Source organism: Chlamydotis macqueenii, chromosome 8 (assembly GCF_036417535.1).
Source record: "Chlamydotis macqueenii isolate bChlMac1 chromosome 8, bChlMac1.mat, whole genome shotgun sequence".
Classification (NCBI taxonomy): Eukaryota; Metazoa; Chordata; class Aves; order Otidiformes; family Otididae; genus Chlamydotis; species Chlamydotis macqueenii.
Genome location: NC_141563.1, coordinates 15062309 through 15086397, shown reverse-complemented (window position 1 = coordinate 15086397; position 24089 = coordinate 15062309). Strand labels below are relative to the sequence as shown.

Here is a 24089-nt window from a genome sequence, read left to right as displayed (position 1 = left end):
CCTCTGTCAAACTGTGCAGTGCTTTGTGCTGTCTCATAGCTCTTCGTGGGGGTCTCTCCTTTCTCTCTTAATTTCCCTGGGGACCTGGCTTCCCTTCCCTTGTTCCCAGCAGCGTGAAGACTTCCAGCGCAGCCAGTGCACCTGGGTGTCCTGTGCCGGTGGGCCATGTGCAATTTTCAAGCCATGTTACTACTTCTCTTTGCCTTCAGGCTAGGTGTTAAAGACGGAGTCTGTGGAAAAATAGTGCTGGGGTTGCATCTCTTCCCTCCTTTGCTGGTAATACAGCGAGAGCTGAGCAACCTCTGTCCCTTTGAGTTTGCACCCTGGTGTGCTCCTGCTGCGATGGAGGGCTCAAGCACTTGGTGAACAGCAGCCTGGGCGCAGTTTGCCTCACGTGCACTCTGCTGCCCCAGCTTCCTCTTTTCTTTTTTTTCCCCCGTTTTTTTGTTTTCCTTGAGATTTGCACTCCCTTTTTCTGCCCTAGTCCTGGAGCACTGGGAGCTGCGCAGAGCTGTGGACGACGGTGAGAAGCGGGGTGCTGGATTCTGGCATAAGAGGTGGTTCTCCCCTGTCTCCAGAGCATCTGGGCTGGCTGTGATCCACCCTGCCATGGTGACCCAGCTGGAGAGCCCTGCGCGTGGGGGCTCTCAGCCCCGTCAGCAAAGCCTGCAGCCGAGACCTTCGGGGCCCTGCAGGCATTAAGCTGTAGCCCTAGATGGTTTGTCACCTGGCAGGTGGTGTCCCTAGGGACTCCCAGGGCCGTGCTTTGGCTATGCTGAATGCCACCTGCGGAAGCTGCTTCTTCACAGGGATGCTGCTGCCACTTCCAGCTGCTGCTAAGTATTTTGCTCCCGCAACGGTGCTTTTCTGGGATGGCTGCCCTTGCTCGCTGGGGCATGGCTGCTTCAGTGAGCAGGCTCCACCACACAGGGTGATGTCTGCCCAGGCTGGGCAGTGAGATGTCCCTGATTTTTGCAGCCTCCTGGCAGTTGCTTGTCATGTGTGGATCTTCTGAGTGTACCACCATCTATGCGCACAGCATGCTGTGCAACCACCTGCCCTGCTGCAAGGTGTGCTCCTGCCTGGTCCTTGGCTCTCCCTCCCAGGAGCCGTCTGCTTTCCTGCTGGCTGCTTCCTCACCAGTGATGTTTGGCCTCTCTTCCCCATGCTGGGATTTCTCTGCATTCCCGTGCTCCCTGTTCAGCCTTGCCTGGGGGGTCCAGACCTGATGGTGTTGGGTTTGGGCTAGGGGCAAAGCAGCTGTGGGACACAAGCGGCTGCAAAACCTGGCCCTGCACAGCTCCGGGATCTCGTGCTCCTCTCTCTCTGGTGGGAAGAGGGGCTGGGGGTACACCCACATCCCAGCCTAGGCAGGGCCCTGCAGCTGGGTGGGAGGAATGCTACCCAGACAAGGGCACCCCAGGCTGTGGGGTGCTCCAAAGGGCCAGGAGCAGAGCTGTGTGCAAGTAGAAGTGCATGCCCCCAGCTCAGCTCTGTGGGGCAGGGTGGGCTCAAGCCCCCTCCACACTATGGTGTGGGGTGCAAGTGTCACTTTAGCTCTGCTGCAGCTCTTCGAGGCCAGTGCAGGGCTTGCAAAGGGCCCAGTGCCACAGACAGCAGCAGGGCTCGGGTGGCATCGGCAGGGTGGCTGTCGGTGCCCTCCCTGAGCTCCTTCTGTCCAGGCAGGCCATCGTGTGGGGTGCAGCTCCACACCCCTGCCAGGTCAGGCAGCACCAGCGAGGCTCCCTGCCTGGGCATGTCCTGCTGCTGCTGGCCGTGGCTTGCGAAGTGGCCACTGGGCGAGTGGCATGTATGCACATGTGCAGGAAGCACAAGGTGGTGCGAAGGCAGAGATGTGGATGGGGCAGGTGCCATTGCTGGGGTGCTAGCCTTGGGGCTGTGGGCAGCTGGGATGGTCCCTTCCCTTGGCACAGGGCCGGCACAGGGTTCTAGGTTGGAGCTCCAGCACGCGGAGAGGGTGGCAGGGCATGGGGACAGCAGAGAGACCTCGGTCCTGCTGGGAGTGCCCCAGCACCGGCTGCATGCAGGAGCAGGCCCCTGCCCTGGGGCTGCCTGCGGCGGCCACAGGCATCACTTGGAAGGAGAAAGTAGACAGTGCCACCATTGCCACAGCTCTGAGCTCCTCACTGTGCTGTGCTGTCCCCTAGGTCAGGCGACGGGGACGGATGCTGATGATGCCACTGCCAGCATAGAGGAGGAGGCAGCCCACAGCACAGCCACCCACCGTGTGAGTACGGGCAGTGTGACACCAGGAACAGGGTGGCAGAGCTGGGCACTGTGCCTCTGCCCAGCTGTGCCCCAGCCTCTTTGGAAATGTCTCCATCATCCTCTGCCTTTGTCCCTCTAGAGCAGCTCCCGGGCCCCTAAGGAAAATGGGGGCACTAAGAGGGCTCCGATGGGGAGCACGGCACCCACCATGCCGGAGCGGGAGCCGCGGGCAGAAGAGGAGCTGCGGGAGCTGAAGGCGCAGCTGGAGGAAGCTGGCTTCTCCTCTGTCTCCCACATCAGGCAAGAGCCCTGGGATGCTGGAACCAGCTGGTGGCAGTGGCTTGAGGGGGGGTACCCTGCATCCCAGCCACTGCTGGCCCTTCACAGTGCTTTGTGCCCCCAGGAAGGCGATGCTGAGCCTGTGCCTGGAGAATGCGGAGCTGAAGGAGCGGATGGGTGAAGCCACATCGCTGCTGGAGAGTGGGGAGCAAGAAGAGGCTGGACTGGGCAGCTCCCCAGCCCCTGAGCCCCGCAGGCTGCAGCGGAAGAGCCGCAACACCCTTGGGGACCGTCTGGCTGGTGGCTGTGGGGATGGCCAGGGGCTCCTGGCAGAAAGGGGAGCTATGCCTGCCAAACGCCCAGCGCTGGAGGCACGATCCCAGGATGATGTGCCCAAAAGGCCCTGCCCAAGCACCTCAGGTGGAGAGGACGGGAGCCACGTAAGTGCCCTGGGCACAGGGAATCAAGCTGGTGACGGAGATAGGGATGGAGATGGGGATGGAAATGGGGAGCTCATAACCTGTCTCCTCTCTGGCAGGTAGAGGGCATGGTCCCCAGCGGGGGCTGGCTGGGGCTGGGCACAGAGGTGAGCTCCCAGGTGGTGCAGGGCCAAAGGCAGTGCCAGGAGCTGCAGGACAAGCTTGCCGCCTCGGAAGCCACGGTGCGGGCACAAGCCGAGCAGCTGGAGAAGTACCACATCCTGCTCCGTGAGTTAAAACCTCTGGTGGGATGGGGGTCTGTGCCAAGTCTGGCATGCCCGGTGCTGTATGTGGGGCAGGGATGGTGAATCCTGCCCAGAGGGGGACCCTGAGCTGATGGTGCTGCCTGGCAGGTGAACCCCATGCCCAGCAGCTCAGCAAGCAAGTGCAGGTGGACTTCCAGGATTTGGGCTACGAGACGTGTGGGCGAAGTGAGACCGAAGCTGACCGGGATGAGACCACCAGCCCTGGTAAGGAGAGCCAAGGCTCTGGCAATCCCTGTGGCTTGCCCACCCTGCATGGAGAGACATGGGTTTGATGGATAGACCACTCAGTGCATAAGGAATTTGCTGGATGGCCGCACTCAGAGAGTGGTGGTCAATGGCTCAGTGTCCAACTGGAGACCGGTCATGAGAAGCATTCCTCAGGGGTCCGTGTTGGGCCCAGTCCTGTTCAACATCTTTGTCAGTGACATGGACAGTGGGATAGAGTGCACCCTCAGCAAGTTCACCGATGACACCAAGCTGTGTGGTGCCATCAACACGCTGGAAGGGAGGGATGCCATCCAGAGGGAGATTGACAGGCTGGAGAGGTGGGCCCGTGCCAACCTCATGAAGTCCAGCCAGGCCAAGTGCAAGGTCCTGCACCTGGGTCATGGCAATCCCAGGCACAAATACAGGCTGGGCGGAGAATGGATCGAGAGCAGCCCTGAGGAGAAGGACTTGGGAGTGATGATGGATGAGAAGCTCAACATGAGCTGGCAATGTGCACTTGCAGCCCAGAAAGCCAACCGCATCCTGGGCTGCATCAAGAGGAGCGTGGCCAGCAGGTCAAGGGAGGGGATTCTGCCCCTCTACTCTGCTCTGGTGAGACCCCACCTGCAGTACTGTGTCCAGCTCTGGAGCCCCCAACATAAGGAGGATGTGGACCAGTTGGAGAGGATCCAGAGGAGGGCTATAAAGGTGATTAGAGGGCTGGAGCACCTCAGACTGAGAGTTGGGGCTGTTCAGCCTGGAGAAGAGGAGGCTCCGGGGAGACCTGATAGCAGCCTTCCAGTACCTAAAGGAGGCCTACAGGAAAGATGGGGAAAGGCTGTTCAGTAGGGCCTGTTGTGACAGGGCTAGGGGTAATGGTTTCAAAATAGAGAGAGGTAGATTTAGATTAGATATTAGGAAAAATTTTTTACACTGAGGGTGTTGGAGCACTGGAACAGGTTGCCCAGAGAAGTGGTGGATGCCCCATCGCTGGAAACACTCAAGGCCAGGTTGGACAGGGCTCTGAGCAACCTGATCTGGTTGGAGGTGTCCCTGCTCCTTGAAGGAGGGTTGGACTGGATGGGCTTTGAAGGTCCCTTCCAACCCAAACCATTCTGTGATTCTATGACATCATGCCCTGTTCCCTCCATAGAATGCGAGGAGCCGGATACATTCAGTGAGCCCAGCCTGGGCGAGGAGCTGCAGTCCCCGTGCCGGCCAGGGATGCTCAGGGTGGGTATGGCTGCCCAAAAAGCCATGGCCCCGGCAGATGTGGGGGTCCTGCACCAGCACATACAAGACCTCAAGGCACAGCTGCTCAATGCCAACAAAGTGATCCAGAGCCTGCAACGCTGTGCCCGCTCCGTCTCCGTCACCAGTGGTTATGCCTCGGGTGCTGAGCCGGGTCCCGCGGCCCTGGCTTCCCCAGCCCACAGCCTCACTGACGAGGACGAGGGCTGGCAGTCGGACAGCCATGGCATCCTCTGCCCGCCCGCCCTGCGGGCACACCGCGACCTGCAGCGCCTGGTGCACCGCGTCGCCCTCCTTGAGGCGCAGCTGCCCACAACCAAGCCTGGAGGCGTTTTGCCCAAGGAGCTGCAGTCTGCCAGCTGGCCAGGGTATGGCAGAGGGGATCAGGGCCAGACGGGGGGGGGGATATGGGGGTCTCCAGCATCTGCCCAAGGTGGTGGCTTCTTGTTGCACGCTTTCCCTGCAGCCGTGCTCCCAGAGTGTTTGCACAGTGGGGTGGATGGCGCACAGACTCCCCCACAGCACCTCGTCCCCACCGTGCTCTCTGGGGGGCTCTGGCAGCCCTGCGGACCCCGCACTTGTTGATCCCTCCTAGGAAGTATGACTCGCTGATCCAAGCGCAGGCTCGAGAGCTCTCCCACCTGCGGCAGACGGTGCGGGAGGTCCGTGGGATGAGCCACAGCCTGGCCCAGCACCTGCGCGATGCCCTGCGGTCCTTCGAGGAGCTCCTTCGCGGCACCGACATCGACTACTACCTGGGCCAGAGTTTTCGGGAGCAGCTGGCCCAGGGTGGGCAGCTGGCTGAGAGGCTCAGTAACAAGCTGGGCACCAGTACGTATCTTTGGGGTGGCACTGGGGCTGGGCGTCATGGGGCACGGCAGGATGGGAAGGATGCTTTGACGGGTGCTGTGAAGGGCTGGGGCAATTCGGACACCTTGTGCTGTGTGGGCTACCCACTCTGAGCTGAGCTGTCCTGCTATGGTTCTGTTTGGGGACAGGCAGCCTTGGGGCATGTGGACACTGACTGGCTCCTCTCTGGCTTGGTTTTTCAGGAGATCGACAAGACAGGGAGGATAAAACCAGCCACGAACTCCTGGTGCTGAGGTACCTGTTCCCAGGGAGGGCGCAAGGGACCTGCTCTGTGTGGGTGCCCCGGGGGCTATCACTGCTCTTGGGGTGAAGGTCTGGGGTCCCCTTGGGGGTCTCTGCTCCCCATGGATGTCTTGTGGCTGCTTCTCCTCTGGGGATTGGGAGTCTCAGGCTTGGGCAGGGGCACCCCATGGCTCCGAGCAGCCCCGCAGCACGAGTGGGATGCGGTGTGTGGGTTGTCGTGCTGGAGTGTGCACAGCACAGTGGGGAAGGGCTGTGGGATGAGGGTCACCCTCATGCGTCATCTCCGCAGGCTCAGCCGGGACCTCCGGGAGAAAGAGAAGGTGATTGAGAGCCTGGAGGCAAAGCTGCAGGAACGCTGCGAGTCCCCAGGCAGCAGCCACCCACCCTCGGAATCATCCTGCTCTGCCACCAGTGCCTCCTTCGTGTCTGAGGGGCTGGAGCCCTGCTCCGACAGGGACGTGGCCAGCGAGTGCATCCAGTGCCACGAGGAGCCTGCCCGACTCGCAGGTACCGCGGGGTGCATGGGGGCTGCAACCGTGGGCTGGGGACATGCAGCCCCTCTGTAGTGTGTGGGTCCCTGCAGCAAGTAGGTGCCCATCAGGCCTGGGCAGGGGTTGCCCGTGTGGCACCACACCCCAAATCCAGGTTGCGAGGGCCTCGCATGGGCCGTCCCAGCCCACAGTGCCTCTTGTCACAGGGACTCGGCTGGTCGGGGCTTGCCAGGGTCCCCAGTGTCCCTAGGGAGGAGAGGTCCCTGCCAGGCTGAGCCAGAGCTGCGCTAACATCTCTCTCCATCTCTCTCCTGTCTCTAGGCCTTCAGTTTGATTCCCTGTACAAACCCATCAGTGCCCCCCTGCCTTTCCTTGCCCCTGGGATGCCCCCTTTCCTACCTGCCGGGCCACCCCCTCCCACTGCCACCCCACACTTGGGGTGCTGCGGGCCCCCCATCTGCTCCCTGGCCGAGGCACAGCAGGAACTGCAGGTGCTCCGGAGGCAGCTGGGAGAAAGTGAGCGTGTGCATCTGGCATGGGGTCGGTCCTGCCTGCTGTGCTGTGCTGTGCCATGCTATGCCATGCTGCATGACCGCCTGTCCTCTCTGACCCGCCCGTCCTGCCCTGGCCTTTCTCCTGCTCCCCGGGGCCGTCACTTCAAGGCTGGGTCCCATCACTCTGGCTGAGGGACGATGGGGACATGTGCCTGCCATGTAGAGATGACCTGGTGGGTGGAATGGACACAGCCTGAGGCAGCGTTAGTGCTTGGTGTGGGTGCTTGCACATCCTAGGGCCTCTGGGAAAGGGCTGGTTTGGTTCGTTGTTGTGTAGGAGTGGGGCTGAGACCTGCCAATGAGTGTTATGTAATCAGCGAGCCCTGGGAGATCCTCTGCTCTCAAGGGGAATGGGTTTGACTGGGGCAGGAGGTCAATGATGGGGGATCACTATGGGGGGGGGGGATATTGGACCACACTGTTGGACAGAGTGAGATGGAGGTAAAAAGCAGGTGGCAGGGCTGTGTTACTCCCATTCCTCCTCCCTGCTCATTGCCCTCCTCCTCTTCACTGCTTTGCCCTGCACGTGCAGGTGTGACGCTGCCTGTGGCACCAGCAAAGCCCACAGCCCCACTGGGCCCCCTCGGAGAGGGCAGCAAAGCCCCAACATCGCTCTGCCAACATGGCATGCTGCAGAGCCTGGCTGAGGTCCCCAGGGCCACCGAGACCCGTGCCCTCTGGGACGTACCCCCTCCTGGCCAGCCGCTTTATGGGGCCCTGCCATCGGGGTACCCCTCCAGCCAGAAGCTAACAGGTAAGGTCCATGCCAGAGAGCAGGGAGGCATTGCGCTTGGGTGTGAGGGAACAGGGAGGAGACCTGGCACCAGAATGGCTGTGGGACATGGCTCTGGTATGGGGCAGGATAGTGGGGTTGGCACGGGGCAGGCACCACAGCCATCCCTGCCCTGAGTCATCTCCTTGGCTGTGGCAGGGGCAGACCTGCTGGAGATCCGCAGCCTGTGCCAGCGCCTCGAGGAGTCCATCTGCACCAACGACCGGCTCCGGGAGCAGCTTGAACGCTGCCTGGCCCCCACCGGCAAGGCCAGCGGTACGGTGCTGCGCTGGGGCCGGGGCTGCCGGGGAGCCTTGCGCTCACCCTGTGCGCAGCGGGGTGTTGGGAGAGAGATTGAGCACCGGTCTCTCCTTTGCAGGGTTGCCCAGCGACGTCTACGCCCAAGGCCCAGGGCTGCAGCTGAGCAGGGAGAACCAGGCTCTGCGCGAGGACAACCGGACCCTGCGGCTCCAGTGTGACCACCTCTCCCAAGGTATGGCCAGGCCACCAGTGTCCTGGGTCTGAGTCCCAGAGAGCGCTGGCTGAACAGTGCGGCGGTGACACCTCCATGCTCTGCATCCCCAGAGCTGGCGCGGGTGCAGGAGGCTCTCCTGGCTGCCTGCTCCCGGGTGCGGGAGGCTGAAGCTGAGCTGGGCCAGAGGCGTGAGGAGCAGCAGAGACTGGCGAAGGAGCTCGTCAAGTGCCAAGAGAACATCCGGCAGCTCCGAGACGAGCGGTGCTCTCTGCAGAAGGACAACAACAGGTAAGGTTTGGGGCAGTGTGGCCTTGGGGCCAGCAGGGCTGAGTGGCATGGCTGGCCCTGGACCCATGTGTCACCCCTCGGCAGGCTGCAGCACATGATGACGCTCCTGCAGCAGCAGTACGAGGGGCAACGCCTGCTCCTGCAGACCCTACGCACGGAGCTGAACGTCTACGAGAGCCTCCCTGGCCCCTCTGCCGAGACCCGCGCAGGTATGGGACCTGCACTCAGCCCCCCAGGCCCCACCACCAGCCCCAGCTCTTCTGCCCGGCTCCTGGTCTTGGGATGCCTGACCCCTCTGAAACCCTTGGGTGGTCTCAAACACCTCTCCTGTCGTGGCTGTGGGAGGGGCACGGTGGCCCTGCGGGCAGGCAGCAGGGGAGGGAAGGCCCCTCAGCTGCCCTGGATACGGAGCCGTGGCAGTCCACAGGGGCTCAGATGCTTCTTGTTCCAGGCTGCTTCCCATCTCCTCCAGTGCGGGATGTTGGCACGAGCTCAGCAGCTCCCCTCTTCTCCCTGCTGCCCTCTGACATGTTGGTGGCCCAGCGGATGGATGGTGGGTACCAGAGCCTGCCCACACATGTGCCTCAGTGCTGCTGAGACCTGATGTACTCATGGCACCACCATTCCTGAGCCGGGACAGAGAGCCCAGGGCAGAGCCAAGCCCTGGGATGGGACGGGGAGGGCTGCAGGGGGAGCAGGCAATGGTCCTCACCCTGCCCTGCTTGTCCCACAGAGCAACGTGGAGCAGACCCACCAGTGAGGAAGAGCGAGGGACCGATGGGGGCTCACGTCGTTGGCCACCTGGACACCTACCGGGCCCTGGAGCAGCACATCCTGGAGGGGAAGGCGCTGGCCTGTGAGCTGATGTGTCTCATGCGCCCAGCGCTCGGGCTGCCCAGCTGCCCGCTCCCGGGAAAGGAGGTAAAGCGTGGGCAGGACGGGGGTGCAGGTGGCTGGGGGACGGACCCTGCTCTGTGACCCCTGCATAAAGCGGCTCCTGAGCCCAGTACCAGCCCCGAGGCTCGCAGGGCTGGAGAGCGGCAGGTAGCGTCCAGCCTGGGGCTGCTGCCGGCACTGCCCTGCAGTGTTGGGCCGGGCACGGCGAGCACCCAGGTGCAGCGGGATGCAGGTGCCCCAGCAGCACTCGCTCCCGCACCCTTCTCCTGCAGGCCTTGGGGTGGGCAGGCGCGGAGCACCTCTGTGGCAGCGCCAGCGCGCTGCACCGCATCCTGGAGCAGTGTGCATCTCTCCTCTCTGCCTTCTGGAGCACCGTGCTGCCCGTCAGCCCTGCCCAGCACCAGGGCAAGGTAAGCACCGGGCTGGGGGCTGGCAGGGTGGTCCGGGCTGGACGCTTGCCGCTCGTGGTGCCCATCTTGTCCCAGGAGCAGGCACTACAGGGCGAGATCGCGGCACTGCGGGCCCAGCTCTCCAAGAAGGAGGATGCTCTGCAAAATACAGCCAAGCAGCTGCGCAGCACAGCCCAGCTCAAGGACAGCATGGAGCAGTTCATCATGAGCCACCGTAGGTGGCCTGGGTGGCATCCTGCTGCCGGGGGTGGCACAGCCAAGCTGGCCTGGTCCCTGTGTGCCTGGGATGGCTCCCCAGCGCAGGGACCTCACTGACTCCGTCCCTTTCTCCCTCGCAGTGACCAGGACCCACAACGTGCTGCGTAAGGCCAGGACAAACCTGGAGGTGAGCCCGCTCCAGCAGCCAGCGTGGGATGGGGTGGATGCCCTGGTGATGGGCACAGACAGCAGACACCCCCGTGCCCTGCCAGCAGCGTGGTGGCTGATGGAGGGCGCTGAGGGGCCAGCTGGGCGCAGCGTGGGGGGCACACAGGGACCCATTTTCCTTGTCTGTTCCCATGCCCCCATGTCCCAGCTGCAGGCCTGCCTGCCGTGCTCCCCCTTATCGCCACGCATGCTCTCTCACCAGGTGAAGGCCCAGCAGGCCCTGCCTGTCGCGTGAGCCAAAGGCAGGGCAGGGAGCGATACCCTCGGCTGGGGAACAGCCCGCTGCCTGCCGAGCCGAGCCGCGCCACGCTGGAGCGGACCCTGTGCCTGCTACTCCAAGGGCTGGGGTGGAGAGGGGTCTGGGGTGCCCCGTGCTGCACCATTAGTGGGTTGGGGCTTCCATGGTGGTCGTGTGCCCTCAGTCCACTTTCGCTTGTGATCGCAGCAGCAGCTGCTGGCTTGGGCTTTGCCTGCCCCACGCTTCAGCGCTTCCCCCCACCCCCCCTGCCCCTCCCCCTGGTGCTTAGAGTGGGGCATCACAGCCCCCCCACACTGAGCACCTCTTGCCCCAGGACTTGGTCCCATTTGTAACCCTGCTGCTTACTCGTCCCTGCTCGTGGATGTATGTATATGTACATATAGAGATAGAGGTACCAGAGCTGCATTTTGGGGGCTCCCTGGGGCCCCAGCATGGGAGGAAGATGTAAGAAATGTCATGTACTGTTCAGTGGCTGGAGAGGCCCCAAATAAAGGTTTCCTTTGGGTTGTGGTGTTTCTGGCACGCCCGTCTCTGCAGCAGTCTTCCCCCAGCCCCAAACCACCAACTGGTGGCTCTGAGCCCTCCAACCCAGCCCCCCACAGGCAGCTCTGTGCCCCACCAGGCGCTCCCTTGCTGCTCCAGAGCCCCTCCGCGCCCCACCAACACCAGGCCAGCAGCACCGAGAACAATAAATACTGTAATAAATAGAGAAAACCCTGTCACAGGGCACTGCTCCGGCAGCAGGCGGCGTAGCCAGGGGTCCTGCCCTGCTCTGCTCTCCCCAGGCCCCCTCCGGCATGGGCATGCACAGGTGCCCCTTGGGCTGTGACGGTCAGCCCTGCCCCACAGAAGCGCTCCACCCTGGGGCCGGGGCAGGCATTTCAGTCCTTGTCGGTGCTGTCCCGGCGGCAGGTAAGCGTGGCTGCGTCCGGCTGTACCCTCCCTCCCGCTGACTCGACGCTGAACCTGGCAGAGGGCTGGGGCTGCGGCCACAGCTGAGAGCCCTCCTCAAAGCTGGGGAGCATGAGGAAAGGGCCAGCCCCACACTCAGGGCTGCAGGACAGCGCGCAGGCTGGGGCATCCCAGAGCCCTTAGGGGATCAAGGTGGCCTTGGAGGCTCATCACCAGGACAGCGCAGCAACCTTCAGCAGGTAGGACATGCTCCTGGAGGCCTGGGCTGGGGGCAGTGCTGGGACCGCCTCGGGGCCCTTGCAGGCTGGAGAAGATGGGTAGGGTGAAGCCCCTTCTGTGCTGGGTGCGAGGAAAGGCTATTCTGGTGAGCAGCAAACAAAGCGGCCCCAGAGACTCACAGAAGCCAAGGGCAGCTGTAGGTGGGCGGAAACCAAGGGTTAAATCAAACCACACCAGTAGGATGGGACAGTGTCACAGGCCCCAGCAGCCCCGGGGCTCATCACCGGGGCCTGTGTCCCTGCCAGGTTCGAGGCTGAAGCCAGTGACCAGTTCTCACACAGTCCCGGTGGCCCAGTGTGTGCAGACAAAGCGGCGTTCCGTGTCCTGCGTGGTGGGGGTGGGCAAGGCCCCGGCTCAGATGGGCTTGTACAGCAGCGTGGTGACGTACTTCTTCTTGTAGCGGTGCGTGGCACTGAGCACCATCACGCCGTCCTGCGAGAGACACAGTGTCAGCGGGAGCAGGTGGGAGAGCTCAGCAAAGCCCGGCTGTGCCGACCCCGGAGCGTGCCAGCCCCAAGGCAGCCGTCGGGAAAAGGGCTCTGTGGGCTCAGACAGCAGCCCCAGCCCGTCCTTGCAGTCCTGAGCCTCACAGCCGGTGAGACACGTCCAACACGCACGACCGGGAGCCCAGGCAGAGCGAGGGAAGGGTCTGGTACACAACAGGAGAGCCTGGGGCTGCCCAGCTCCACCACGCCGTGGGGAGGCAGCTACAGGGAACTGGGGGCTGTGAGGTGACCGCAACCAACAATCCCTGCGTGTGACACACTTCACCGAGCAGCCAAGCTGTCCTTGCGTGGGTCCTCCCATCCCTGCACCCCTGTCCCCACCCCACAGCTGTCCAGGTTCTGCTCCCTGTGGGTGCTGCATGCTCCTGGCAGCCACAGCAGCTCCCCTTCCCTCACCCAGCGGCCGCACGGGACCTGCTCTTACCTTGATGGACAGGGCGTAGAGGTGATTGAGCATGACGTGGTTGGGTTCGGGCAGCAGCGCCGGGTCACACTAGGAGAAGAGGAGTGTCACAGGGGAACAGCAGAGCCCTGACCCGCCCCAGCCGTCACAGGGAGCTGCCACCTCAGGCAATGTGAGCTGCTGGCGTCTCTGGTTGTTCTGAGCAGGAACAGAGCCCAGCTAAGCACCGGGCAGAGCAAGGGGCCAAACCAGTGTGGTTAATCGGAAAAGTGATGCTTTTCCCAGGAAATGCCAAGGGCCGGGCCCCAGCCAAGGGGAGACAAGGCCCCTGCAGACAGGACTTCCCTTCCAACCCCAGCGTGGCTCTCCGTATGCAGGCAGTATGCTGGCACCCACCGAGATATTGGTGTCCTTGTTCAGGATGACCTGGAGGAGGTGAGGTGGGAGGATGGGTGGGGATTTGAAGCGCTCCTCGGGCCGGTAGACGTACATCTCTTGGCCGTAAGGACCAGGTGGCGAGCTTGATAAGTCTAAAGAGAAGAGACGGGAGGAAACATGAAATGGCTAAAGAAGGACCGTCGAGCACAGAGCAGCTCTCAAGAAGCTGAGAAGGACCCAGCACGGTCTTTCAGGCACAAACATCTTCCGTGAGCTGTGGCCATCTATCCTACAGCAACAGCTCAGCCTTTTCACAGCAGGATAAGCAGCCAGGCGAGCCCTGGGCATTTCCCCGTAGGGCTGTAAGCTGGTACAGGCATTGATACAACACAAGCACCCTGTGGTATCCACCCCAAGACCCCCGTGCACGGCTCTGTGCACAGCTGGGTCCCTCTCCCCATAGCGAGCAGCCAGCTTGCCCCAGAGCTGTACCCTTTGCAGCAGAGGCACGGGCACAGCAAGCAGCACACCTGCACGCTCTCGCTGCTGCAGAATTGCCTAACAAGGAGGTCCCAGAAAAGGCAGATGGGAAGTCGAGACTGAGCAGCTGCTCAGCCTGTGTGAGGGACCACGAGAGCTTGTGGTGACCGGAAGCTGGCCTGGCCGTATCTCCCAGCCACATCTGACCTGATCGTTTTGGAACAGCCAGCACCCAGAAGGGCTCTACCTCCCTGGAGCTGCTGCTGCTTGCTGGCTTCTTTACAACAAAGTATCACCCGCCCAGGCTGGGCAAGGACGTGGAGCTGAGCTATGTCTGAGCTATATCTGAGATGAGGTTTGTACCAGGGACGGGAAGACATGCTCAGAGCACCCTCAACCGAAACACCACTGAGCAACCTGCCAGCATTTCACACTGAGCCAGCACTGCCGGCGTCCGCGTGGTAACCTAACCTGCTGCTGTAACGCGAGTGGAAAGGGAGGTTTCTGATGTGCTAGCGCTGGTACAAATTACCTTGGCATGAAAACCAAGAGCAGCTGCTGAAAATAACCCGGATCCTGCTCTTGCCTAATTTGTACCCCAGATCAGATGGCTTACTCACAGTTGAGCAGACAGAAAGGGGTGACGTTCCCGGCGTTCACCAGTCTGAAATGGCTGCCTCAGACGCGCACAGGCACTGACCCTGCTCTGGGACAGTGCTAGCACAGAACAAGTTACACTAGCACAGTCCCTCCACGGCGACAAGGCCTCAGCTATGGGCTGCTGAGGACATGCTGATAAGTGCTACTCTTCCCAGGTGTGGGCCCACACTTCTGCTCAGGGAGTCTGTTCGCACCCAGAGCAGTGAGTCTGAGAGCAGAGGAGGTGGAAAATAGCACATGCAAAGCTGTAATGCAACAAAAACTCACCCCGACCTGAGGTTTCTGAGCTCTCCAGGGAATCCACCTTCAAAGCATCGAACACCTCAAAGTCAGACTTCTTGACGTGAATCAGGTTGTTAATCGTCCCCATCTGGCTGGTGACCACAGGCTGGAGAGAACTGAGGTAAGAATCTTCCTATGTTCATCTCCAGTTGAAGCATACACAAAGCTTCCTAGATCCTCCCAGCCCAAGCTGTCTTTGCTACACCATTACCTCAGAGCACAGGTGGCCAGCATCTAGCTCTGCTCTGTGCTTGCAGATCTCTCCTGTTTACCGTGGGAGGACTTCCCGTTACTCCCAGGCTCCTACATCACCTCCTAGTTTCATCCTCCATCCTGCTACATGCCGATGGGTAAGTGCCCTCTCTTTCCCATGCTGCTACCGTGTAATTCAGTTTGGAGGGGAACCTGCAAGTGAATGTTGACCCCATAGCCTGTCTTCCCACGTGGTCAATTCTGAATGGGGCTTAAAGACCTTCTGGTGTTTCCCTGCCCCTCAGTACCTCCCTGACACTCCCCTGTACAGCTCATCTAAGCCCAGAGGAACCAGCCTCCAAAAGGACTCACGGGATGGAGGTGCCCCTTTCGTTTTGGCAGAGACTCTCTGCTCTTCCTGCTCCCCCTCCACTACAGTTACATCATGTCTGGTCCCCTGAAGAAGGCAAGATCTGCAGGGCTAAAGCTTTGAGAGTTACCTCAGACGGGTCATGGACCCACTGGCCATCCACAAAAAATTTGTACTGGTGCTCTCCTTCCGGGAGGTCCAGAATAGCAACAAAGTCATTGTGGCTGTGCAGAGAGAACAGACGTGCAACAGCATTACCCCACTGATGCTCTGGATGCTGCTCCTTCACAGGGTCCCAGCAAACAGCACTTTTTCACGTGCTGCCCAGCCCCTCCACCCCAACGCCTTCACACAGGGCTAGGCTTGCTCATCGTCAGTGATCTGAGGCACGGACAAAACAGGCGCGAGCGTTCAGAGCACTAGTGTGGCTCAAACTCCTAGAAGATCAGCTGCAGGGAGCGCAGGAGGCAGTCCAGCTTACAGACCTGCCCTGCATGCCCAAGGAAAACCAGCACGGCAGATGCCCTGCGCAAGATGCATTGGAGAGGATGCATGAGCAACACATCTAATCCCCCGCTGGCACTGCAGGACGGGGACAGCAAGGCTAGCGGCCTGCAACTGAGATAAACCTATTCCAGATGATTTGCTGGGATTATGCCCAGAGTCCTACATGCTGTTTCCACGGAAATCACAGATGTTACTGGGGAACAGCGAGAACAACATTAGGGCAGGAAGACATATGAGGGACAAACAAACAGCTCCCACTGGCAACAACACAACTAGGCATGGGGTAAGGCCACAGTCAAGGGAAGAGCTGACAGCTTCCAGGAAACTGCCGCGCACCTGGGCAGGGCTCTGCTGCCAGGACTAGGTGCTGCGTGCCATCCAGCTGGGCAAGCAAAGTGGCCCATCCTGTCCTGACCCATCCCTCTGTTTCATAACTTCTGACCGCCACACAGCACTGCCCAGGGAAGAAGCTGACTATGTATCTGTGCTCAGACCCTCCAGCTTGGGTGAACTGAGAAAAGCCAGGTGAGCAAAGGGAACAGCAACCAGCACAGAGAAGGGAAAATGTTCCCTGTGATGGAGCAGAGGAGAATGTAGAGGGACTGGCTACCTCTTGATGAGCGGGATCTTGGTACTCCAGTTGTTGAAAGATCCGGAGATGAAGACTTCTTTGCCTCCATCGGCCCAGCGGATGACAGTGGGACGAGCCTGTTGGGATGGTTTCACTGACTCCTCCAGATCTGGCTGCCATGACACAAACTCCTTGTCCCCAGGAATCTGAGCAAAGAAAACCAGAGTCTGACTGAGACACAGAGACAACTGGGACCACATTTAGCTCCTCCTGGCCTCTACCAGCCTACCTGCACACCCCAGAGCAGAGCATGGCAGAGGTCCTCCAGCCTCTCAGCTCTCCACAGACCCCTCACATGGCTGGGAGCTCGGCCCCGCACAGCCAGTGAGCTGAAGCCCCAGCCAGGGCCCCGAAGCCAGGACAGGGAAGGCAGCAGCAACCCCCTACCTTGGAGTCATGTGAGCTGAAAACACTGGGGTCGTCGGTGCTGCCCACCATGATCTTGTGTGGATGCTCCTTGGCGGGGTGGGGGGCACCGGAGCCGTCCGAGCGGTGGGACTTGGAGCCATGGCGCTCCCCAGACACTCGTTCACTGGTGGTGTTCCCCATGACAGTTGGGCAGCCCCTGTGAAAGACAGAGAACAGCAGTGAGCCTGCGCCCTCGGGCTCCAGCAGCGAGGAGAGGAGCAGAGGCGCCGTTTCCCAGTGCTCTTTGCCAGAGGAGACTGACAGCAATCCTAAAAAAGGCCCAAAGTTCATTCCCACTGCCAAGTTTGGGAGCTGAACAGGAATTTAACAAACAAGACAGCTTGACCTAATTATAGCCATATCCTTATGAACCATCACTCTATTTAAGCTGGTAATGATTATACTCCAAAACTGGTAAGAGTTACACTGCGTCCCACACAAGACTTCAGCAGTTGGCATAGTAGAGGGGCTGCTGGGGAAAAATAAAGCCAACCTTTACTGGCAAATCGATCACCTGGCGTTAACAGAGCTCTTTCAGTCTGACTCTACAGACAAATCCCCCACATCCAGCTAGAAAACAGCCGGAGAGTGAAAGTAGCAGCTGTTTAACAGCTCCCAACAAGCCTCCAAGAGCTCGCAGGCAGAAGAGCGGAGCCTCGCCCCTGGCGAAGGCGACAGGGAGAATTTAAAGTGTTCGAGTGGAATTGCCCAAGCTGGAGCTCGGCCAAGGTGTGGGGCTAATGCTGTAGTGTCTGCAAAAGGCTCAGCTCTCAACGGCATTCACTTATGATTCACCGGGCAAGCCACCGTGTCAGCTGTGGGACAGCGCAGCAAGGAGGTCTGCTTGTTGCGACCCTAACCGACGGCACCACCCCAAGCGCTCCAGCATCTCCCTGGCCATCCAGAGGCACACGACAAGGGAAAGGCAAGCCCAGATGCCTCAGTGCCGCTCTGAAGCTGGAGATGGGCTGTCATCCGTGCTCTCACCCAGCTCAGAGAAGGCAAAGTAGAAGAACTGGCCATACAGCACCAAGCCATGAACAACTGCACACCTCTTGGGACAAAAACCAAAGCCACCGCAAGCTACACAGGACTCTTCAAGCTTTACCCAGTTTCCAGCAGCCAAGACAGATCGGGGTTCTTGCCCCCTTCCCAAAAAAGGGTATTTTGCAGCTTCCAGCTTAACGTATGATCAGTGGATCATGGGCTCTGCAGGGCAAGGCAAGAAGACAGCCAGCCTTGCTTCATGCACTTAGTTGTGACGTTTGGGGATTTGTTTAGAAGATCAAGTTATACAAAGGGTGCCAGGCAAGGCTGCCAGCCAAAGCTGGGCTTTAGAACATTACAGAGTAATTATTAAAGTATTTCTTAAATCCCGAGGGCTAAAAGGCTGCTCGAGAGGGCAGCTAACCTGTATCCCCACCTCCTCTCAGTGAGGATCAAGCGTACCTGAAGATCCAGGTCAGACGAGCTGCACTGCTTGCTCTGACATCTTCCCCCTCTGCCCTGGGGGAGGCTCAGCCAGCTCCTCACAAAACCTGCCCCTGTGCCACTAGACCTGCTCTTGAGGAACTTCTTCCCCAGCATCTCCACTAAGGCTCCCTTACTTCTCATCTATGGGAGGAAGCTAGGAAAGACTGAATATTCTCTTGTACCAAGTCAGACCTGAGCGATATGTGCAGGTGTTAACAGATGTGAATGCTTTCCTTTCTCTTGTCTAAAAGGAATCCAGTCCCTCCGGCTGTCCCTTACAGGTCACGCTCTCCAAACGCTTCCTGAAGTTTCTCCCAAGCAGCGGCTCCTTTCTGGCGTGTGGCATCCAAACGTACAGGCAGACAAGACCACCCACTTCCTGCACGGTGCACACAGGCACCCTTCCGCGCTGGGACAGCGAGCTGTTCGTGCGCAGCCCGCGGTACTTGGCCTTACCAAATTAACTTCTACAGCTCGCACCCTCCTGTGTTCAGACAAGCCCTTGCGGCGCAGCACGCTCTGACAGTGTGACACAAGTATGTCCCAGTCACTGATGGAAACGCTGCCAAGGCCCAAGCAAACCTCCGCAGCCTCTCGGCGCATCCGCCGCCAGCTGCCGCCCGCAGCAAGGTGGGTGCCTGCCCGCCGGATCACAAGGCCCCTTCAGTTTCACCCAGCCCCGTGTCCTCACTTTGCTTCTCAAAATGACAGGTGAAATACACCAGTTCCCCTCAAAAAGCGCCACGCTTGCTGCCTCTCCCACCCAAGCTGGTGACTGGCACTGGGAAACACAGGCAACTAGCCTGAGGGGGTTTATTTTGGAGAGACGGGGTCCGCGTTTAGCACCCTCAGCTGCCCGCTCGGCTGACACCTCCGGGTACCTGGGGGAAGCCCGAATCTCCCGGACTCTCCCGCCTCCCCGTTTTGGAGACCCGAACCAGAGCTCGGCCCTGGGGCTGCCCTAAGGTTAAGGGGATGTGCTGGGAACAGCCTCCCTCCCCCGGGACCCACGCCATGCAGGCAGGGCTGGGACGAGGGCTCCGCAACCCGGCGGCGGGGCCGTCCCGGCACGCTCGGCCCACGGCCACCCGCGCCCCGGCCCCGCCAGCTCTCGGGGAAGCGGCGCCTGCCACGGCCCTGTGCGGGGGGCAGCGGGCCGCACCGGGGAGGGACAGGGCCCTCCCGAGGGGCTCCGAGCCGGCTGCAGGGCAGGGCCGGTGTCACCGTTACCCACCGCAGTGTCACCCGTGGGAACGCTCAGCCAAGCCTCACCCACCGCCTGCCACCCACCCGCGACACCCCGGCCCCGACCGCTGCCCCACCTGCCCGCCGCCGCCCCGCTCTCCGCCTCCGTCCAAAATGGCGACACCCCCCGCCGCCACCGCCAGCCTCTGCGGGGCGCTCTGGCCCGCCCCCGCCCGCCGCTCTATGGCCGCGCCCCCCCCACTCCCTGCGGACCGGCTTCCCCGCTGCCCGGCAGCCGCCATGTTTTTTGAGGGCGGCTTCGCCCGTTGTTGTTAAGGGCGGCCGGCCTGGGGCGGCCATGTCGGTTGAGGGCAGGGCTGGGGCTGGGGCCCGGGGAGGAGGTGCGTGCTGGCTCTCGGGCTGGGCTGGCAGGCTGCGGGGTGGGCAGGCCGGCTGGGGGGTGAAAGTGACCAGAGTGCTGCCCATGGGCTGGCCGAGCCTTTCGTGGGCAGGACAGACTCCTCAGGACAGACACTAGAGACTGAGACAGCCCACGCAGCGTGGTCCCCGGTCCCCTCAGCACGGGAACAAGCTTTATTGCCCTTTTCCCGAGGTGCCCTGGCCGGGCGAGTTCCCAGTTTCCACACCACCTCTATGCCGACGACCCAAGGGTAGAGCTTGTGGAGCTGCTGGGACAGGATTTAGGGAAGGGCAGTGATCCCTGTCCTCAGGGCAGCCCCCGATGAGACCTGGTATGGCACAGCAGGAAGGTGAAACAGACCAGGCTGCATCTCCAAGGAACCAACTCCCTCCACGCCTCCTGACGTGGCAGCAGACCTAGCAAGAGACTACAGAAACACCCAAGGCCAAAGGAAAGGCAGAAGATTGCCAGGAGGAGCCACTGGCAGTCTCCTTTTTTTTTTAAGTTAAGAAGAGAGTAAGACGTAGACAAGGGTGGCCACAATCAAACCGATGCTGAAGAAGACCTTGAAGATGTGGGGCACGGAGCTGGAGCGGGCAGGACGGTCCCTGGCTCTGGTTTGCAGGGGCCTGGCGACACGCTGCCACTGGGTGAGGATGGCCTCCCTGGCGCCTGCCCACTTGCCCGGGCCCCGCAGGCGGTACTGGTACGGTGTGCAGGGCCCGAAGGCCACCTCCAGCGCCAGCTTGGGATCAGTGAGGAAGAGGGTGAGCACATTGGGCTTGACCCCCACTTGGCAGGCGAGCTCGTCCATGTAGGGGATGTAATCCACCTGGATGGTGTGCCGCCGGCTCCGCACGTACCTGCGGGCAGGGAGGGCGGGTGGGCTTGGCATGTGGGTGTGGGGTAATGGTGGCAGGGGCAAAGCCTGTGCAGGGTCCTTACCGCTCGGCCATTTTCTCCTTGGTTTGTGCTATTTCAGCCAGCATGTCGGCGGATGGCGGCAGGTCCTGCAGCCCTGGGGAAGAGGAGGCCGTGGCTGGAGGGAAGGCTGTGCTCCCACCATGGTCTGGGCTGGCTCTGCAGCCCAGCCTGGCCTCTGCTTGCACCTCTGATGTGCCACCACGGCAGGAGCAAAGCAGGAGGCACAGCGAAGAAAGTAACGACAGGAGAAGAGAGGGAGAAGGTGGTTTGCAGGGACCCGTTAGTGGCTCCCACAAGAGAAGAGGAGCATGAGGCTTATTGCAGAATGCAACGCTTTTTTTTTCTCCCTATGAGTATGCAAAAGGAGGACAGCAAAGGTGAGCGGAGGGTGGCAGTGAGCAAGGGGATGCTGCCAGTTGAATGACTCAGTCTCGCCATGGCCAGGGGAGCCTGGCTGCGTCCCCTGCCACTGCCTTACTTACCCTTGAAGACGCGGGTGGCCCAGCGGCACTGGAGCTCGGAGATGGGCATGATGGCACCCAGGGGCTGGATGAGGCCGATGAAAGCCAGCGTTGGCTTCTCCAGGTCAGGAGGGAACATGAATTTGTAGAGGGGGAGCTGGTTCTCCACCACTTTTACACAGCCCTCGAGGAAGGGGAAGGAGAAGCTGTATCCTGTGGCGAAGACCACAACGTCGATGTCTTCCCTGGTGCCGTCCTCAAAGATGGCAGACGTCTCTGTGAACTCCTGGACGTTTGGCTTCACGCGCACCCTGCCCGAAATGATGCGGTTGGGCAGGTCGTCGTTGATGGTTGGGTGCTGGTCAAGGACCCTGGAAGGCACAGACAGACCTCGTGTGGGGCCCAGCCAGCAGGATGGGCAGTGCCGGGGCAGGTCCCCAGGGTGCTGCCAGGGCACTCACCGGTGCTGGGGCTGGAGGCCATAGAGCGCGTGGTTGAAGTGGGTGTTCAGCTTCCTCTCCAGAAGAAAGCTGCTGGCGTTGTGGGGCAGCAGGTTTTGGAGGAGCTGTATGAAGCGGCTGATGTAGGACAAGTCAAAGGGGTACCCACTGTCTGCCACCCGGTGCAGCACCCAGGTCCCACGCTTGGTGCTGAGGAAGACCTGTGAGGAAGGAGAGGGGAGGTGGTGGTGTGGCACCATTCTCGGGACCGGGCTGGGCCCCCACTGTGGTCCTCAGACAGAGATACTGGTGTAGCTGCTGGAACCATAACAGCCACCACCGTCGAGAGAGGATGGGGTGCTCATGGCTGGGTGCTGGAGAGAGGGGAGCCCACAGGATGGTGGGGGGTTGCTTAGTGCCCTCTGGGGTCCAAATAATAAGCACCCCAGCCCCAGGGGCTCTCCCAGCACACCTGCTTGGCAACGTGGCTCAGCTCCACCGCGATGTCGATGCCTGAATTCCCAGTGCCGACCACAACCACTCGCTTCTCTGAAAATGACTGCGGGCTCTTGTAGTCCCGGCTGTGCAAGTACCAGCCCTCAAACTTTTCCAGCCCTGGAAGAGAGAGGGAAGCCATGCTGAGGAGAGCCGTGGGGCAGGGTGTGGCTGTGTGGTGTGTTTTTGGAAAAGGCTGGGACCAGCATAACCAGTGGGAGCGATGGAGCCCTGGGATAGTGCCCAGCGAGGCAGTGGCATCTCCAGCCTGGGAGATGCTCAGTGTGCCCCTGAGCATCCTGTCCTGGCTTTGGGGCTGGCCTGGCTTGGAGCTGGGCTTGGACTGGAGACCTCCATGCTCCCATTCCAAAATTCTCCTGCAGTTTCTGCCTAGTGCCAAGTACTGGGGACAGAGGAGCTGATGGCATGGCAAGAGTCACCAAGGACAGACCAAAATGCGTGGGATAGCAGCATGCTCGTGCAATCCCACCTGGTGCATTAACCTGTGGAGGCATTTTTGGGAGCAGCCAAAGCGGGGTGGGGGCTAAGCCGGACAGGAGTGTGGTCCCAGGGCTGTTAGGGAGCAGGCGAGCAGCCCGCAGGGCGGTACCTGGGAAGGTGCTCAGCGGGAGGTGCGCCTTGGTGTGGTGCCCGGTGCACACCAGCACGGCATCGAAGACGGCCGCCTCCTGCTTCCCCTCGCTCTCCGTCACCACCTCCCACTGGCCCGTGGCAGCAAAGTCGGGGCGCTTGGCCACGCGGCACACGCTGGTCTGGGTGCGGGAGACAGTGGGCATCAGGAACCCTCTGCCCCCCGGCCCCGCCACCACCACTGCCTGCCTGCAGCCCCTCCATCTCTCACCCTGAAGCGGATGTGGCGGAGCAGGTCGAAGCGCCGGGCGTACATGCGGAAGTACTCCATGATCTTGGAGTTATGCATGTAGTTGGGGAAGTCCTCGGGGATGGGGAAGTCGCTGAAGCACATCATCTCCTTGGAGGTGTTGATGATGACGGAGCGGTAGATGCTGGCGCGGTCCTCCTCGGGGTGCTCCTGCGGGAGCGGGGCACGGCTCGGCACTGGCACAGGGACCGCGGGCTGGCTGCCTGACCTGCCTGGCGCCCCACCCTGCCTGTGGGTGCAGGATTAAGCCATGGGTGGTCGTGGCACCCGTCCCTGCGCCCAGCACCCTCCTGCGGGTGCAACTGTCCAGCACACAAAACAGGGAAGAAGATGCTCTGGGTTGGCAGGACCATGCAGTGGTGGCAGCAGATTGTGGGGTCTTGTGCCTCAGTTTCTCTGCTCCCACCCTTGGCCCCAGTGAGGTGGTGCATTCCCAAAGCTGCCTGTGGTGCTCTTGCCCCAGTTGCCACATTAGATCTCCCCAGTTGCTGAGCCAGCTCTGGTGCTTCCAGCTGAGTGGCCTCTCCTGCTCGCCGGGTCTCTGCACCAGCCCTGTTTCTGACCCACCGTGGGCAGAACCGGTGGGCTGTAACTGAGCCACCCCAAATCCCAAGCTGGCATGGTGCTGCGTGTCCCCCCTCGGGCTCTCTCACCCATGTATCAGGGCACGGTGGGAAGATTTGTCCTCTTGTTGGTGGGTCCCCAGGGCGAAAAGTCAGCAGCCTCATTAGATGGGGGCAGAAACGAGCTATGCGGCTTCCCTGAGGCACGAAGAGCCAAGGCACAGAGGAGGCAACGCTTGGTGCCTCTGTGTGGGTGAGTGGCACAGAAGCAGGGAGAGGAGGAACCGGGACTTCCAGGGAAGGGCTGGGACTAGGACAGCCAGCTGGGTCAGATGGGACCAGAGTGGGTAGGAAAGGGCTGGAGGGGACCAGGAGCAAAACAGCAGGGGAAGGGATGGATGAAACTGGGAAGGGAGGGATGGGAAGGGGGAAAACTGAGCCGGGGGAGTGAGCCCTCAGGTAAGGTCTTTGAGGAAGGTCCGTGGGAAGGAGACGGGTCCAGTGTGGCTGGCACACCAGCTGACACCACGGGGACCTCCTGCTGCCACAGCAGGTTTCTTTTCCTTTGGTTTTCCTCAATAACCCGCATGCAATCAACCAACCCCAATCCCATCCGTGCTGCTGCTGCAGGGTAGGCGGCACGGCGCGGGGCTTACCTCGAAACGCCAGAGCCCCCCGATATCCCCACTCCTCTCGAAGCAGGTGGGTACCAGCCCCTCATCCAGGCAGCATTTCAGGGCGCACAGGCCAGAGGCACCGGCCCCGATGATGGCTACGCGCCGGGCAGCCATGTCCCGTGGTGCGGTGGTGGCAAGGATGGCG

General features: G+C 61.2%; 3 protein-coding genes across 6 annotated transcripts in view; 1 reads left to right on the top strand and 2 right to left on the bottom strand.

Moving 5' to 3' along the window:
• PDE4DIP (phosphodiesterase 4D interacting protein) overlaps positions 1 to 10903 on the top strand; it is a 30785-nt gene extending 19882 nt beyond the window's left edge. For 2 of the 3 annotated variants that reach the window (XM_086753287.1, XM_086753285.1), the window contains 21 exons: positions 2169 to 2248; positions 2369 to 2529; positions 2633 to 2948; positions 3047 to 3215; positions 3341 to 3457; positions 4614 to 5079; positions 5307 to 5542; positions 5764 to 5815; positions 6114 to 6331; positions 6637 to 6831; positions 7402 to 7623; positions 7801 to 7917; positions 8021 to 8134; positions 8227 to 8404; positions 8489 to 8613; positions 8856 to 8957; positions 9138 to 9325; positions 9574 to 9711; positions 9787 to 9925; positions 10050 to 10096; positions 10340 to 10903. In XM_086753287.1, coding sequence (XP_086609413.1) covers positions 2169 to 2248; positions 2369 to 2529; positions 2633 to 2948; positions 3047 to 3215; positions 3341 to 3457; positions 4614 to 5079; positions 5307 to 5542; positions 5764 to 5815; positions 6114 to 6331; positions 6637 to 6831; positions 7402 to 7623; positions 7801 to 7917; positions 8021 to 8134; positions 8227 to 8404; positions 8489 to 8613; positions 8856 to 8957; positions 9138 to 9325; positions 9574 to 9711; positions 9787 to 9925; positions 10050 to 10096; positions 10340 to 10372 — 3413 coding nt within the window. In that variant the 3' untranslated portion in view covers positions 10373 to 10903. The remainder of the gene's footprint in view (positions 1 to 2168; positions 2249 to 2368; positions 2530 to 2632; positions 2949 to 3046; positions 3216 to 3340; positions 3458 to 4613; positions 5080 to 5306; positions 5543 to 5763; positions 5816 to 6113; positions 6332 to 6636; positions 6832 to 7401; positions 7624 to 7800; positions 7918 to 8020; positions 8135 to 8226; positions 8405 to 8488; positions 8614 to 8855; positions 8958 to 9137; positions 9326 to 9573; positions 9712 to 9786; positions 9926 to 10049; positions 10097 to 10339) is intronic. The other variant, XM_086753286.1, reaches the window with a different exon arrangement.
• Positions 10904 to 11074: 171 nt separating this feature from the next.
• PRKAB2 (protein kinase AMP-activated non-catalytic subunit beta 2) lies at positions 11075 to 19259 on the bottom strand. Of its 2 annotated transcripts, none has more exons than XM_086753289.1 (8): positions 19200 to 19259; positions 16384 to 16561; positions 15976 to 16142; positions 14989 to 15082; positions 14282 to 14402; positions 12893 to 13026; positions 12518 to 12586; positions 11075 to 12019 (listed from the first exon to the last, which is right to left on the bottom strand). In XM_086753289.1, exons 2-8 carry the CDS (start codon positions 16543 to 16545, stop codon positions 11942 to 11944), a joined length of 825 nt encoding a protein of 274 aa, XP_086609415.1. In that variant the 5' UTR covers positions 16546 to 16561; positions 19200 to 19259; the 3' UTR covers positions 11075 to 11941. The 2 variants fall into 2 exon arrangements, with proteins under 2 accessions (XP_086609415.1, XP_086609417.1); XM_086753291.1 differs by having other exon boundaries at positions 14288 to 14402.
• Positions 19260 to 19988: 729 nt separating this feature from the next.
• LOC104486245 (flavin-containing monooxygenase 5-like) lies at positions 19989 to 24058 on the bottom strand. The gene is made up of 8 exons (XM_086754111.1): positions 23924 to 24058; positions 22666 to 22854; positions 22414 to 22576; positions 21781 to 21923; positions 21330 to 21529; positions 20890 to 21239; positions 20429 to 20501; positions 19989 to 20346 (listed from the first exon to the last, which is right to left on the bottom strand). Exons 1-8 carry the CDS (start codon positions 24056 to 24058, stop codon positions 19989 to 19991), a joined length of 1611 nt encoding a protein of 536 aa, XP_086610237.1.
• Positions 24059 to 24089: the final 31 nt, after the last annotated feature.